The sequence below is a fragment of the Silurus meridionalis genome, chromosome 10, assembly GCF_014805685.1.
Source record: "Silurus meridionalis isolate SWU-2019-XX chromosome 10, ASM1480568v1, whole genome shotgun sequence".
NCBI lineage: Eukaryota > Metazoa > Chordata > Actinopteri > Siluriformes > Siluridae > Silurus > Silurus meridionalis.
The window spans coordinates 11,663,484-11,680,272 of record NC_060893.1 but is presented as its reverse complement, the minus strand read 5'-3'; the positions used below and the strand labels follow the sequence as shown (position 1 = coordinate 11,680,272).

The 16,789-nt window shown below is 35.7% G+C and overlaps 1 protein-coding gene across 9 annotated transcripts in view; it reads right to left on the bottom strand.

Moving 5' to 3' along the window:
* Nucleotides 1-16,789, bottom strand: part of ccdc33 (coiled-coil domain containing 33) — a 50,317-nt gene that overhangs the window by 32,581 nt on the left and 947 nt on the right. For 5 of the 9 annotated variants that reach the window (XM_046859131.1, XM_046859138.1, XM_046859136.1 and 2 more), the window contains exons 2-3: nt 15,446-15,622; nt 2,790-2,947 (exon numbers count right to left, since the gene is read on the bottom strand). Coding sequence is in view for 1 of the 9 variants with exons in the window: in XM_046859136.1 (XP_046715092.1) it covers nt 2,790-2,799 (10 nt within the window). In the remaining 8 variants the exon portion in view is untranslated. Of the gene's footprint in view, nt 1-2,789; nt 2,948-14,881; nt 15,043-15,445; nt 15,623-16,345; nt 16,438-16,593; nt 16,771-16,789 lie in introns of those variants that run through there. The other 4 variants (XM_046859130.1, XM_046859133.1, XM_046859135.1 and 1 more) reach the window with 4 other exon arrangements.

Here is a 16,789-nt window from a genome sequence, read left to right as displayed (position 1 = left end):
CACATTGAACTGGCTAGCTGGAGCAATCAAGGATGGATTGAGGTCACTATTGGTTTACTATTGAATTTCAGCAGAACCACCAGTTAAATCGTGATAATTAGTGAAGGGAGAACGCCAGAGATGCACAACTCCAGTTCTTGAAAGCAATATTTCAGAACTGATTAGTGATTACAGGTTCAAAGCCTCCTTGTTCAACTGACCAGGTAATTATTGGGTTCAACATATGTGTATGAGCAAGAAATCATCAATCTGTGCTGGACATTGATCCTTCAGCATGGGAGCCGTGAGTCCTGATTGTAGACGCTTCTCTTCTGCCATGGGAAAAGCCCAAAATCCATTTAAATTTGGTGTACATTATGGCCTGATATTTGTTTGTGGATTGCATTTCCCTGCAAGGTCACACTGAACGATTACAATGTATTATTCATAAGGGTCTCATTATATCAGATCAAAAGGTATTGAAACATTAGCAGAGTACCCTACTCTCTCAGTATGGAAAGCCTGCAGCAACACCACAAGAGGATTATTTTGAGGGAGGTTTTTAGTGTGTGTGTGTGTGTGTGTGTGTGTGTGTGTGTGTGAAGGGAGGTGTGGGTAGTTGCAGGTCTACTTTCCATTTAACCATTTCTTTATGTAATGGAATGTGATTTAAGATGGATTAAAGATTTAAAACAGCTTTTAATTGTAATCTTAAAAAAAAATAGTACTTTAGTTTAATAGCACTATAGTTGATATTTAAGGGCAGCAACAGTCATGATTAAGAAGTGGCTGATGAATAGATGTACATATGTTTGCATTATTATCTTTTCTGTTATCTTCATGCCATTTGTATGACACAAATATATGACTTCTACTCTTAATTACATATTTGGCCCCAAAATATTTATTTTAACATTTGTTTTTTAAACCAAAAGACAAACAATTTAAATAACTATTTCATATTATATATTTCGAATAATTATATTTATTTATTAAAATACACTTCCAAAAGATAACCAAATATGGAGATGTTTATTAGGGCTTATAGAGCAAGATTTATCAAATTAAAACTTTGGAGTCCAGATTATTTAAAGCTTGGTGTCATGTAGTGAAATCACAAATTAGTTAGTTAAACCTTAGTTATTATACTATGATACAGAATGATAGTAGAATTAAAGTCTACTAAAAACAGTATTAAAATAATTTGATTATCATGAATTCAAATCCCAGCACCATGAAGAGCCACTGCTGGACCCTTGAGCAATGCCCATGCCATTAACGTAATATAACATGATGTGTACAAACTTAGCAGTGTTTCTTTTGTTTGTTTGGGTTTTTTTGTGGTGGAGCGGGTAGTACAATGGTTGTAGTCAATTAGATAAAATTATGTTTTAAAATTAACTGAACAACATTAAAAGTGTATAACAAGGAACTTGCAAGCTGCTAATCTATTATGCATTCTAGTATGCTAAATATTAGCAAACATAAAATAGGTAATAGGTATTTACACACATGGACAACTGCAGAGATGCGCGTGCGCACACACACACACACACACACACACACACACACACACACACACACACACAGAAACGTGCTGTATATACCAAGACATACACACAAGCACACCAGGAGGCTGATGTATTCTTTTAAAATTGCTTTCCAGAAATCATACGCTTAGCTGGCTTTGTAGAAACTGCCAAATGTAGCGTGAACCTTTTCTCACACAAGACACTAAAAGCACCATTACAAAGATTGCTCCAGGTGTGCACTGGGGCTGAGTTCAAGGGTTTATGAAGATGTGACAGAAGAAAGGAGAATCATACACTATGTAGCCTTGACAGTAACATTGTTGTTCGCTAAAAACCTGACAAAATCCATACAGCAAGGCAGTTTTCACTGGAACAAATGTCCATTCTGTAAAGATAAGCATGTGTTAATGAGCGGGGTGTGTACAAGCTTATTTATATCCAGCTTATTAATAATTCCATACATGCAGCTCTACTGAAGCTTAAGCAGATGGCATCTCCAGCAGAGTGAAACTCATTAGCAAAAACACAGGAAATGGCAAGGCAGTGGTCACTCTCATCTTACAGGCTGTAACACTTATAATTAAGTGGTTCCTGACCAGTAAAAGGATATCATAATTTTTTTTTCAATATTTCTGATATTTAATCTGTGTAAAAATACCTTATTATATATTAATGAACATGAAAACTATTTGGTGTTTTTTTTTTTCATTTTTCCGTTTTTACTATGGCACTGAATGTTAAAATGTGTAAGATTTGTTTTTGGAAAAGGCAAAAAGCTAGCTAACGATGTGGGCTCTGTGCTTTGAGTATGTGGTAGCACTGACCAATGTATTAGAACAGAGCACATATAGCCAGCAGAGCCAACTCATGCTAGTTCTCTGGCTTGTTCAAGAGGTTTGGCTTTATCGCCTAGCCCGGATGAGACACCAGTTCATTCCAGGGCACTGTGTACAAACATAGTCACATGCATTAAATCCGTGGTGCAGTCTAAAGAATGCTCAAATGAAAACAACTATACTAAATAGTAAACATCAGTACACTAAAACTATCATAAACATTGCAACATACTATCTATTGAGCATTGTGTGATTTGGGATGCAGCTTTTAATTTTTCTTCAATGTCCATTAACTTACATCCGTCAGATTGATCCACGCAGTAAAAATAAATAGCACCTAACCTCAAACATTATGCATTTTATACCCAACTGCCTTGATATTCTTCTAGAATATTCAGAATGAGCCTTGTGTACCCGGTCTAGAGATGTTACTGTTACTTACACATTAGCATGTGGCAGTGGAACTCTTCCGTCTATCAGCAGGGAAAGACTGGTGGCACCATGCAGAGTGACACTGATGATCTCGACCCTGGCTGTTTCACATGAGTTGTAAGACGAGGACAGGAAAGCACTTTCTTTCATCTGAGGAGAGACTTTTACCTGGCCCAAAAAAAAAAAAAAAAAAGAAACCCAACACAGTAACAGTTTTGAAAAAAAATGCATGTGTGTATGAAAGTTGACTGGTCAGAAATTCTGCCATGGTTTTAACTATAGTGCTAGCTGTATATCAAATAGCAGCTTAATATTAAAATGCTTGTCTTAATGTGTATAAATGGAAAAAATGTATGTGTATTTTATTTATAAATTAAAACTGTAATCAATAACAACTTTGTACAATTTCTGTTATACTGTCTTTAAACATAACTAACTTAGGGGTGTAACATGCATCATACAAATTAGTTGTTGATTATTTTCCTAAACAACACACCCCCTGTGGTTAACATATGACCAAATTATCTCTGATGTAGGAGAGGTTTTCAGAGTAGCAACGTGATGGAACATGCTGACCTTGAAATAGCTTTAAATTTAGCTTTAATCATGTGCCTTAAATTATGTGTATTTACAAAGCAACCTTAACACCAATCTGCACTAAATCTCTACTTTAACAAATGGATTAAACACTGTTGGAATGTCCCCCAAAAACATGAGCACTGGATGACATGGAGGCAAACTGCAATTATCTTAATATTGTTTTAAAAATTATAAAATAAATATTACACATATAGTCTACTGAAAAACAACAATAAGCATCTTGGTTCTCTGTAATAACCTTGGACAAAATGGAAACCGACACATGAAGTCACTGTGGTTCCTAAGCAACAGGTAATCATACAATAGATGCGCAGAAATGGCTTTTCACAGTAGCAGTTGGGAGCTTCTGGAAGTCAATCTTGTGCAACTCTACACCGGTAGCAACCTTGAGATACTTTTTCCATTCAAAGCACAGGACTGAGTGCTGTTTCTATTTAACTGAAATGAAAAGCGTGAAAAATAATCACTAGAAAACAATGAGGCTGCATCAATCTATGACTCAAGGTCCCTTCACATAATAGCCTAATAAGCATTCTCCCACAGACTGTTGCCTTTCATGACAAAGCTCTAGTTTGTTCGAGTGAAGGATTTGCTCAGAGCTTCAATTTGTTATCTTCTTATAAAATAAGCCTCTTATTACAAAGAAGGGAAAAAAAAGCCTCACAAAAGAAGTTGGCAAAGTTTTCAGTGGGATAAAGGATTTGTTTGATATCCAACGTGTGGTTGAAATATGTGATACATTTTTTGTTTTAATATTTTCTATGTAGGCAGACCCACTTACGTCTGAGTGTTCTTAGGTGTAACAGGCAAAATATACATGAGACCATGACACTAGACATGCATTAATAGCGCCATAGGGGATTCTACAACCTTAGTCACTGGGGAGGAAGGTTTGGCTCTGCTTGTGTTAGACAGACATATCTGTATGTATCATATAATATAATGAGAAATATACAGAAGCTTGCACTAAGAATTATTTAATGGTGCCAGTGAGGCATGGTACAGACTTGGGAGGCTTGTGCGGTTATGGTAACATTAAGCAAGTTGGCAAAGTTGAAGGATGATTTCCTTAATCTTTGAAAAAAAAATTATAATAATTTGAGATAGAATCCAGTGCCTGATCAACCCAGACTGGGTCACATAGGCAAGAGTGCCTGGTGTTTAAAGACCCAAAAACACATGTTGACCCCAGGAAACTTCACTACTGATGTGTGAGTGCATCACAAAATGTATTTTGAAACTATTAAATCCATAGTTATGCGCTTCTCCTCAAAGCTTATGCCTACAGAATGTAACATTTTTACTTGTAATGTTTCTGTATTGAAACAGTATTAGAAATTGACTGATATTTCCCAGGTATATTTGATATCTACATGTCATAATTATTAGTTATATGAGGTCTGGAAAAATTATTAACTTTAAAAGTGGCTTTAAAGATATTCCTTATCTCATGGTCCATCATGGGCCTGAAAATATTATACAAACAGATTTCCTAAGGTCTACCATTTGATGCACATACATCTAAATAAACATAAAAAAATACATACAAAAAAACACCTACTAGATTATATACATACCATTGTCTTTAATGAATATACAGTACACTCAGCAGCAACTTTAACAGCGCATTTATCATTTTGCAGCAGCAAATCTTTAAAACCATGCAGATACAGATCACATTCTAATGAAAATTTTAATATCAGAAACTTTGACCATAGCATGGTTGTTTGTGCTAGAACAGCCGGTTTAAGTACTTCAGAAAATGCTGGTCTCTTCAAGCAGAAGATTTGCAGAGAATTGCTAAAGTTCAGTTGGGCAGACAAAGCTTGTTGAGAAATCAAAGGCTGTGTAAGCTATGGAAGGTTAAAATAATCAAAATAACTTTTTATTACCACAGTACTGAGCAGAAATGCAGCTTAAAATGCATAACATGACGAAGCTTTAGGGAGTTGGACTGTAACAGCGTACAACCACCCCTGCTAGCCAAGAACAGACATCTGTGGCTACATTATTCACAGGCTTCCCAAGACAACCAATAAAATAATGTCAATACTAATGATTCCAAATTTTCAAATTTTGCATCAATAGCATGAATCCTAGACCCAACCTATCTCATGCCATCCGCATAGGCTGGTGGTGGTGATGGCTTATTGGCATAAAAATGTCAATCTTTGAATGTTTTTTTTCTTTTGTTACCAGTTGAGCATCACTGGCCACAATCTATATAGGTAGTGGTGCTAACCATGGGCATCCTTATATGTATACATTTTTCTTATGATTTAAAGGCTATTTCCACTATGATAGTAGATGTTTTAACAAGCCAGTATCAGTAAAGTGTTCTTTATAAAGTGGTAAGTGAGTATAATAAAAGTCTTGTCCATATATACCAGATAAAACTGCCTTTCACATGCTCAATCTCTTGAGACTCCAGACTTGTCAATAATTCAGTGTTGGTGGATGAAATGTTATACAGACAGCAGAGAGTGGGGCAGGAGGTGGAGGAGGGGCATTTGTGAAAATAAAGGATGGACTAACTAACAGGTAAGCAATAAATGAGCCAGGGGAGAGATGTGGACAGTTCAGAGAAGAAGACTGAAAAACATGTCAAGATGAAAGACACACATTTATTAAGCATAAGAAATGTCAGTGTTAACACAATACTAAATACTAATCATTCCATGCGTATAGCAATGAAGCTTTGATTTTTTTGCCATTCTAAAACATCCGTCTTGATTAAATAATTTATCTGAATAAATAGTTCTTGGATGGAAAAAGATTTTTCCTAAATTAATATAAATTCTTCTCAGAATTAATGAAAGCTTCTAAAGCAATCAATATCCTAAATCTTTTCATGCCATTCAGCCCCATCATATTCTTATTTTAGATTTTGACAGGCTAAGTTTAAAAAAAAAACATGATTATTAGGATCTATGCCAAATCACTGGGGCCACATTTATTACACAAAAATAATCAATTGCTCTTTTTATGCCCTTGTTAAACTTTGTATATTACTAAATGGTTAATCCTAGTCAACTTACCATTTTAAAAATAATGATTGATTGACTCAATAATTGGTATTTAACTAGATATTTTATCTGCAGTGCTGTAAGTATATTATACAAACACCTACAACAATTGTGTTAGTTTCATATTAAAGGTACAGTAGAAAGGAACAAGTAGAAAAAAAGAAGAAATTTTCTAAGCAATGGCCCTTTTGTCTCACTAGAAGATACCATAGTTTCTTTTCAGTCTTTCCCATATATAAAAGTTGTTTGTCATATAGCAAATGTACGGGAAATAAACAATTTATAGATAAACATCCTTTATATATAAAAATCCTTCCAAAAATATTTACCTTGTTTTTGCCTGGGGAAGAAAGAAAATCAGAGAAAAAAAATGGTAAAAAAGTGACAGAAAACAAGAAAGGAAATAATATATATATATATAAGATAGTAGCTGGTTAAAGTTTCTTCTTTCCTATTAAAGCTTAAAAAGGAATTACAGTGCGAGTTTGGTTGCTAGTGAAACAACTGTAAAAAAATAAACAAGCTACCTGCTTAGTATGCTTAGTAGTCACTTTTTAATGCATATAATTATGGCCAACCAACACAAATAATCAGAACATAGCCCTAGAATACAAATATTTTTGTACACAAAACTGTGAAATACGGTTAAACCAAAATTGTAATGTTTATTGCAGTGGTGGACGAAGCACACAAACCATGTACTTAAATTAAAAGTAACGATAAACTATGCAAAATATTACTCCAGTAAAAGTAAAGTGCTCCCTTTAAACTTTTACTTGAGTAAGAGTACAAAACTATTTGCCTTCAAATGCACTTAAATATCCAAAAAATTAATTATGGCTATCATGTCCTATTATCTTTTTTGTCACAAGTCTCTTGCTTAATCAACACAGTTTATGTGAAAATGTAACTCTTAGCACACCAATCTATTAATAGTATGCTATTAATTAGTCAAACACTGTTTAATATCGATTAAAATGATCAGGAGCCCAAAAAGTTCCTTTCAACTACTACAAAAAATGTATGCAAATAAGACCAAGGGTGTTGTGTAGGAGAGTCAGGAGTTCTTCCATCATTTATTACTCTCAAATGTCCTGCTTGCTGTTGAACTGATGCGTAACCTTTTTTTGTTGCTAAGTAGATACCACTAAGCAGCATCAGAATAAGTTCAAAACAGAGCAAGTGCTCTACCATGATTGGTGGCTTGTTGCGTGCTTGACAAGTAAATTTTTTATCCATTCATAAATAAAAAGGAACAACTGATTTTGAACAAAAAGAGTAAAAAGTAAGATATTTGTTTTTTAAATGTAGTAAAGTTAAAGTAAATGTCTTCCCAAATGGAAATACTTCAGTAAAGTACAGATACTAAAAAAAGCTACTTAAGTGTAGTAATAAATTACAATGCATTACTTTGCTACTGTCCACCAGTGGTTTATTAACAAAGTAGTGATCCTCCTTCATGCTCCAATGGCATGGTTGGCATTTTCTCCTTTCTGATGTTTAATGAAACTTTAAACTCTTAATCACTATTTCATTGTTTAATGTTATTAGCTGCTAAAACATGAACAATTGTTTAAACAGCATAGAGGAGAGGAGGCATAGAGCTCACTCTTCATTTTGTTTTAAATAATGTAATTATCTTATGAAACATGAACCCTTGTTCAGCCAAATTCCTTGTGTGTCAACACACTTGGCCAATAAACCTGATTCTCATTCTGATTCTGATTCAGAGAAGAGGCATAGAGCTCACTCTTCATATATGTTCAGATATTAGCTGCTTTTCATCTATTACTTTTACCTTTCTCTCTTGTTTTAAATGTAACAAAACCAAAAGTAATATTAATTTATTTGAAACAAAATATTTTACTGAAGAATTCTGGGTAATTATTATGTCCAGGAATTGCATGAAACACTAGCTTTTAATAAAGTAAAATAAAAAACGGATATTGTTAAATTCTGAGAATCAGAACTTTGTTTGAACTTTATGAAGTGCCACCTCAACATTTAGCACACACCTTTTCCTCTCCTCATGCTAAACGTTTCTCTGATAATATCAATTCAGTCAGCAGGACCTCAGATAAACAAAGAACCTCAGACTGACTAAAGGAAATGGTCCTCAGCCTAGACACACACTCATCAGATAAAAGTAGAACAAATCATGATAATGTTAAACAATTCAGTGCAATGCTTTTGAAAACTCATGCATACAGCCAAAGGCAGCAAAATTGTGAGAGACTAAATAAAAGGTTGACAGACTTAAGCTCTGTGCCTCATGTCTCCAGAGGGAAAAAATCTCCCAGCAGGATTGAAAATCCTCCGTTTTATCAGACACCGCTCAGGGGTTCTCTTTTGAAAACTAAAACTAACGATGCTCGTTTGTAAAAATCTCCGTTCTAAGTGTCAAACTTGAAAAGCCACCACATGAAGCTGAGCAGATTTCTCACAGGGAGACAAAGTGGGTTTGGGAAATAAATGGCTCTTAAAAGAAGGAAACATTTCGACCACCAGAATTAGATAAGAGTCACACTGCACAATCAGATATACATCAGAAAATCAAAAGAGCAATATTCATATTTATTAAAAACTCTGTGACAAAGCACTACTGACTCTTATGTGTATTACTAAGTATAATTAAAGTCTCAATTAAAATTGAGATTGCACATAAGCAGATTTCTGGATACCAGACAGTATTCTGAGGCAAATGCATTAATGCCACAGCACAGCCCATGACATTTGAGTAAATAAAAGATGTGTGCAAAGGAGTGACCTTTCACTATTCTACAAATGAGTACTGCAGGGACTGGAAAGATACATCTTCTCTGAGGAAATTGCATGTGTGTGACTTGCCCCACTGTAAGCTCTGTTATTGTTTTAAATAAGGTTGTATTCTTCTATCTAACAGCAATCTAAATGAATATCTTCAATTGTGAGTTTTAGCAAGATTAAGAGAAGACACTGTTGGAAATTTTTTTAATTATAATAAGCAGTCAAACAAATCATCATAGACTGAGATCCAAAAGTGGACAAGCAGCATCTAACTCCCACACAAACCTCAGATTCAGACTCATTTCCTCCATTAGGACAGATTATTTCAAATGTTCAAGGGCGCACTCCTGTAATTAGTAGCAATATGAGTGTGTTGATTTTCTCTCAGCTCAAGAGTCTACTGAGGTATAAGCATTAAGTGTAATCCTCCCTACTCATTACTCATTACTCACATACGTACACGCGCACACACACGCACACACGCACACACACGACTGTTTACATATTTTAATTATCCAAGCCAATGTCCCCACAATGTCAAACCTGTCAGATATTTCTATACTTAAGGGACTGTAAAACCTCACCAAGATATAAAAAGATGCTCTTTCACACACACACACACACACACACACACACACACACACACACACACACACACACACACACACAAAAGAGAAAACATGCAAATTACAATCTGTTGCCTTAATAATGAAGGGCCTGACACATGTAACCTGAGCAACTCAGAAAGGTGTGGTTTTTCCCAGTATCCCTATGGAGGTGGGAGGAGGTGCAGAACTTGGAAAAGTGCCCTGGAGTATTAAATGTGCTGTTTGTAGAAGGTGACTTATAACAGGTGGCCCTAAGTAAAATACCATTATACTTTAAATCTAACAATACACAATTTAATTCTGATGCCAAATGAACATTTGGAAGTATCTTGTGAAATTTCTACACTTTAATATTAGCCAATACATGGGGTGCCCTTAACATGATTGTCCAGTTACTGCAAACACTCACAGGATATGTTGCAGTGCGTCATATCAGACCCAAGCTTCCATGAGAACATATGTCCAGGTGACTACTCCAGGGAGCTAATATCCTGGAAGTCGGATGATTCAGAGATTACTGTGTTTCAGTAAGAGACGGGGAGAGTGAGATCATTTAAATCAGAGTGATTTATTACAGATCTGATACAATATCTGCCATATGTCCTGCACTGGCACAAATCCTTAAATTGGTAAAGAAGAAAAGTCTGTTAAAGTTGCTTAATAATGTAGGAGAAAAAGAGCATGGCATTTATATATACTACCATCTAGGGATTCATTATTCAGCAACATTTACAGTATCAACCATACTCTGTAAGCACAATTACACTCATGTTTTACTCTCTCCCTTGTCAATCAGAGTAACACTAACCATGCAAGGGCATCTGTGAGCTCATGTATGCAGAACAGTGCAATTACGTTCAAGTGTCATGTTATCAGAAAAGATGGCACTTTCGCATGTCCTGGAGGACGCTTGTGCTTGCCTATGCTGGGTTGTAAATGTCTCATGGACTAGCTTGTCAGAGAAAATTTATGAATTTAGAGAAAAACTAAGTAGAAAATTCAAGAGAAAAAAAAGATTATTCTATGGTTTAGAGAAGAAAGAATAATTCAAGCCAGTTGTCTACATGTCAGCCATAATAGTCCAAAATGACTCAATTCCCATAATGCTCCTGTCTATTGAAGCAGCCATTTACAATCCTTTATGACAAGCTTTATGTGTGTGTGTGTGTGTGTGTGTGTGTGTGTGTGTGTGTGTGTGTGTGTGTGTGTGTGTGTGTTCTAATGAATGGAGCATCACGCTGATCTCTGTAGGGACCTGGCTTGTTGGGAGGCTCCTCTTACACAGTGGGGTTCTCTTGGAAAAACATCAGTGCCTGCCTGATCATTTGTACATGGTTGACCTCCATAAAACATTATACTGACCATCAGTGTACCTTCAAAGCATTGACCTGAGACCACTGACATAGCCGGTAAATGCTCCATTTGTGAGGATGAAAGCAAAAGTGTCAGGTTTTCAGAATGAACAACACAACTAAAAAAACATGTTGGAGATCATAATTAATAGTATCTTTTAACATTATAATTTCATTCACTTGTGCACCACTTGTGCACCTTTATGCTCAATCACCTAAGTACTAATTACTAGATTGACTAGCTTGGTGCATAAAATGCCTGGTAGATAAAATGTTCCCTGTTCCTTTAACATTATCACATAGATTACTGCAGAAAATAATTCCAATATTGCACAACATCTTTTAAGCAACAACACAGTTTTATGACTTGGTGTGGAGATCTGATATAGATAAAGCACCAGAGTCTCTATTCAGTTTAAAAGAACCTGATCACATATTAGACATAAGATTATAAACTCTCACATGCCTCCTGTTTACTTCCTGGCCAGTCAATGCAATCCCACAACTTGGATCTGTCAGCTTTCTCAAATCAAATAAAAAAAAAAGAAGATTAGAAGGGCAAAGTGGATATGTCTGGTGTAAGCCTGCTGAAATTGCTCCAGATAACAATTTCATGCTCCATATCAATAACTGCAATAACTGCTCTCTGGGTTTCTTCTGTTTCCCCATATGAGCAGGGACATAGAGGGAAAATGTATAAATGATCTTTTTAAGGCCTTTAAAACAACTGATTTATTATGATTAAAATGTACATTTATAGATCTTAATGTACCCAGAAATAAAAGTGTGCCAAAAAAAAAAACAGTAGCATCTGTACAGTTGTTAGCAACTGAAACATATAACACTAAAAATGCTTTTATGTGTGGGGGTGTTTTTTGAAAACCTAATTAGTACATACACCACAAATAGCACACTGATCTACTGGTTTCCATGGATAATGGAGTGGTTTTCTACAAAGACAGGTGGTAACTAAAATCCTCCTTATTACAAACCTTACATCTGTAACTGTGTAATATCTTGCCTCTCATTTTTTAGCAGATTCAAGGGGACATTTGATGTATATACATAAACACACACAGAAACACACAAACAAGCACACCTCCTTGACAAATAAAATTATATGATGAACATATGCTGCCAGTTTATGTCTATATACTGCAAAAAAAGCAATTTATTCCACTTTACCTCACACCTCATAAATTAGCACATTCTTAATTGACACATTGCATTATACTGTAGTGCCATAACAAATACAATTATTTTTTACAGTGTTCATGCATAATTCAAAATGTTGGCATGAGCATTTATTCTTATAGCAGCATGTGAAGATTTATATTATTTCTAAAAAAAAAAAAATTGTGCATACATTTTATTTTTTAAAACATACGATTTTGCATAATCTTTTGGAGATGTACTTAAAATAATGATTAATTCCTATAATGAACTATTAGTCCAAACTAAAGTCATATCCACTGAATCATATAAGAGAAAGGAAGTTTTTTAAACGTCTTAAATAAACTGGTGCAGTAATGAGATAAACCACAAAAACTAAATACACGCTAGGTTAATTTTCCACTGACCACATACAAATGTGCACACAAGCACATGCACACACATACACACACACACACACAGCAAGAAAAACATCATATACCACTAATGTAAAGACTTGTCCCGTGACAGCAGTGCATGCAAACAATTACTCTTGTTTAGCCTTTAGCCCAAACACTCCCAAGACCACAATAAAATTCACCATTAATTACAGCACTAATTTGCAGGAGTACGTTTTTACAGCCTGGTTATCCTCAGCCACTGAGCAGATCTCATAATGAAAAGCTACACAAGACTTATTAACAGCTATATGGGGTATGACATAGCATGAAGGGAAGAGCAGATGCCTAGCTCAGTCCTGACAATAAAAACAAGATGCACACACACTAGGGAGCAACACCAACCTTAGCAATACCTCGCCACACCAAATCAGCTTTATGCACTCGAGAAAAAGAAAAAAATTAGAGAAAAGAAATATTTAGATGAGAGCTTCCCAGGGTTTTACATTGAAGATTTCTTATGATCATGAATTATGAATATTTCTAATGGGAGCAGGCTCTCGCAGAAAAGATAATAGGATACAAAATTGGACAAGGCAACTGCAATTTATAAGTGTACTGTATATTACTACACTAGTTTTATTGAGTGGTGATCTTTGTTGGGTGCCATGGCATTTCATTAAAGCAGGCTTGTTCCTGTCATAGTATCACCATGTTGTGATGATTAGTTCTGATAATCCTTGGCAGTGCACTTGGCATGATGCGACACACACAGCTCACTAATGCGCTCCAGGGAGAGGTGGAGAATCCGGGCAGGGTGCTAACAAAGCATTCAGGGAACAAACAGTAATTAAAGGCATAGTCGGTCTGAATGTTCTTTAATTTCAATATGGAGCATCAGTCTTAGTATAGTATGTTTCATCTCTGTGTATTTATATTTTGCTATTTGCTTCCATTCAGACATAATATACAAGAGTTAATAGATCTCTGCCCTATTCCACCTGTACTTTACATGCAAATGATTGAGCAGTTTCCATCTCCGCCTCAAATATAGATGTAATCAATTCAAATGGCTATACTGAACATGAACCAACTTATTTTTACTTACCTCAAAAATCACTTGCAAAATTAATTTATATTTCACTGCCAAATGAAGCTCCTAGTGAGAGAAAAAATTTATATATATATATATATATATATATATATATATATATATATATATATATATATATATATATATATAATCGCACATCAATTCGTCCTCTCTCAATATGAACTACCAGTACATATCTACAGTGCTCTGCATAAGTATTCAATTTAACTTGCCACATTTTACAGTGGACCAGAAATAGACTGAATTATGGACTATGTGAATGTACACAAAATAAGCCAGTTGAATAGACCATTCACCAACCTTGCTATAATATGTGGAAGGGTTACATGCACCTAAATGTTACTTATGTTTGACACTGTATATACAAAATAATTTTTCATGACTCTCGAATAGAACCAAAACAGCTAGCACAACATGCAGACTTAATCCTCATGCAACTTTACTGAATTTCCCATTAACTATGCGTTACTATTTCAATTCAGTGAGCAAACACACAATACATGGCAGGTGGCTGATCCCTCGATTAATCAGGAATCCCAGAAAATCAATTGAAGCAATGTACAGACAGCCTCGTTTCTCCCCTCTATATCAAAGCGGCAGTCACCTACTTACAAAAGTGACAAGCAAAAAGACTGACTGTCGTGTGTGTGTGTGTGTGTGTGTGTGTGTGTGTGTGTGTGTGTGTGTGTGTGTGAATTTAACATTTTATTTTATGATGAATGCTCCTGGTTTAATAACCATCAAAAATATTTGTACTTGTCCTACTAACCCTTATGCACTTGAGCCCTCTTTACAGCACTGTCTCACTTTTAAAATTGCCACCAACAGCACAAATTGCTTTCCCTTTTTCATAGCCTGGGCGCATTTGTAAAAAATAATCAAACCTGTAATCAGCAAGGATGTTAAGGCTAAAAGCCTACAGTATGCCTAAATGGTTTTCAGTGTCAGAACTGGGAACTCAGCTAAAGATCAAACATTACATGACTTAAAGGCAGTAGTTTAAGATATCAAAAAGCATATGTTAACTCTGTATGTGGCCAGTACACAATGATTGTGGTTAACAATGATTAAAGTGAAATTTGATACCTTTATCTTAGCATGCAATCAAGACAGCATCTTCCCACTACTGCAGTATCAAATAAGCATATAAAAAAACCCATTAACACTTTGAAGTACAAAGGCCTTCCCATGTGCTTGGGTTGTGTGTATTCTCAGTAGCAGATGGTGCAGATTGGTGATATTTATTTTGAAAGGCACAGACACTGGTTCAGTTCAGAGACAACATAATTGTCACCAGTGATCAGTGTGTCCTCCTTCTTTGTTAAACATAGGGCAGAGCATTTCAAGAACACACAGGAATCCAATTACAAAGTAATTGAGTACAGCACGGCTCATTGATTACAACTGCTGTGTACTAATAGAATAAGTCTTAAGACCACACCCCAGAAATCAAGCATGTGACCTGGGAGGTTCAGAGGTGTCAGAACATAATGTTGGGGCTAGCAAAGGGTGAATCTGATGTGAGCCTTCAGAGCAACTAATCGGGTTTAGAAAGGGGTTATTCAGTAGAACAAAGAAAACATTTTAAAATCTTATATATAAAAGGCAGCACACAAATAAATGAGGAATAAGCATGGTGGTTTTACTTACATAAACATATGGGAAGGGCTCAGGATTTTGAGACAGGGTGTGAATTAAGGCCTGGTCACTCAAATCTGGCTTGGTCTTGACCTTGAGCTGCTCTGTGCATGTAGCGGTGTTTGAAAACAACAAAAGCCTCTCTCTGGAGCTGTCCAATTTTGGATCAGACTCTGTACAGAAAATGGCCTGCAAAAAGAAAACAGAAGCATATGTGTTTAAAAAAGTATAGAAACATGAATGCAGTAACTATATTTTTAATTATAGCAATTTAAAATGACATCCATTTGCAAAAATTTTATTGACGGGAAAGATAATGTGTACTAAGTGTTTTGTGATTTCTGTACATCTGTTGTTCCACACTGACTTTCCTGTTGGTCAGATGATTTCAGGCTGTCTATATGGGTAGAGCAAGGCCATTGAACATAATCTCTATTATACAGTATCTCCTTCTCCACTAATGGTAAGCAAGATGAGTTAATATCATGCAAATGAATGGGCTTGGCCTCATGTAGAGCCACTGAGTACAGCAATGTGCCCACAATGCATAGCCAGGTAATCATTCTGCACATGATGCAGTGCTATGATGCCACTGTATTGATAAAGCTCCTCCCCTGGGTCTGCAAAAAGGTTAATCTCTGTCACATGATAGGACTCCACTTTTAGACAAACATCATGGTTTCTGTCATTCTTGCAAAAGCCTAACAAAGAGGAAAAAACATCAAGTGATCAATTTCTCATGATCAGGGTCATGGTGCTCCACCAAGCAGCCAAAGAAAAATTGTACATGGTCTCAAAAAGATGGCAGCTGTCCAGCAACAGTGAACTAAAAATAAAGTAACATCTCCTACCTTTGGGCAATGTGAAGGCAAACATGTTGCTTGAAAAAGCATAGACTTCTTTCAAACTAACCTGCTCAAAAGTATCTGTCGAGACTGAGTTTGCCTGAATTAGCTCTTCATCTTTCATGCTAAGCTGAACTCCAAAGCCAGAAGTGCATTCTCCACAGTCAGTATAAGCCTGTAGTGCCCCAGCTGATTAAATTGCACATTCACTATCTCAAAAACAAACTCAAGCTTCATCTATTTAATCGCAATGTGGTTCCTCTGCATTTCTAATCCCTATGCACTATTATTTCCGGTCATCGGTTTTTATCTTACCATCAGAGTTTTGTTCTGTTGATGGAGATACAGGTCAAACACCATATACCTTTACATCCAAGCAAAGAGAAAATGGCTATTGGATGTCTGTGATAATTAAAGTCACTGTAAAATACTCTAATCAGTGGCATGAGTTCTCATCACAGTGCCAGGAGTGTTTCTATTACTTTACAAAACAAAATAATTTGTTTAATAG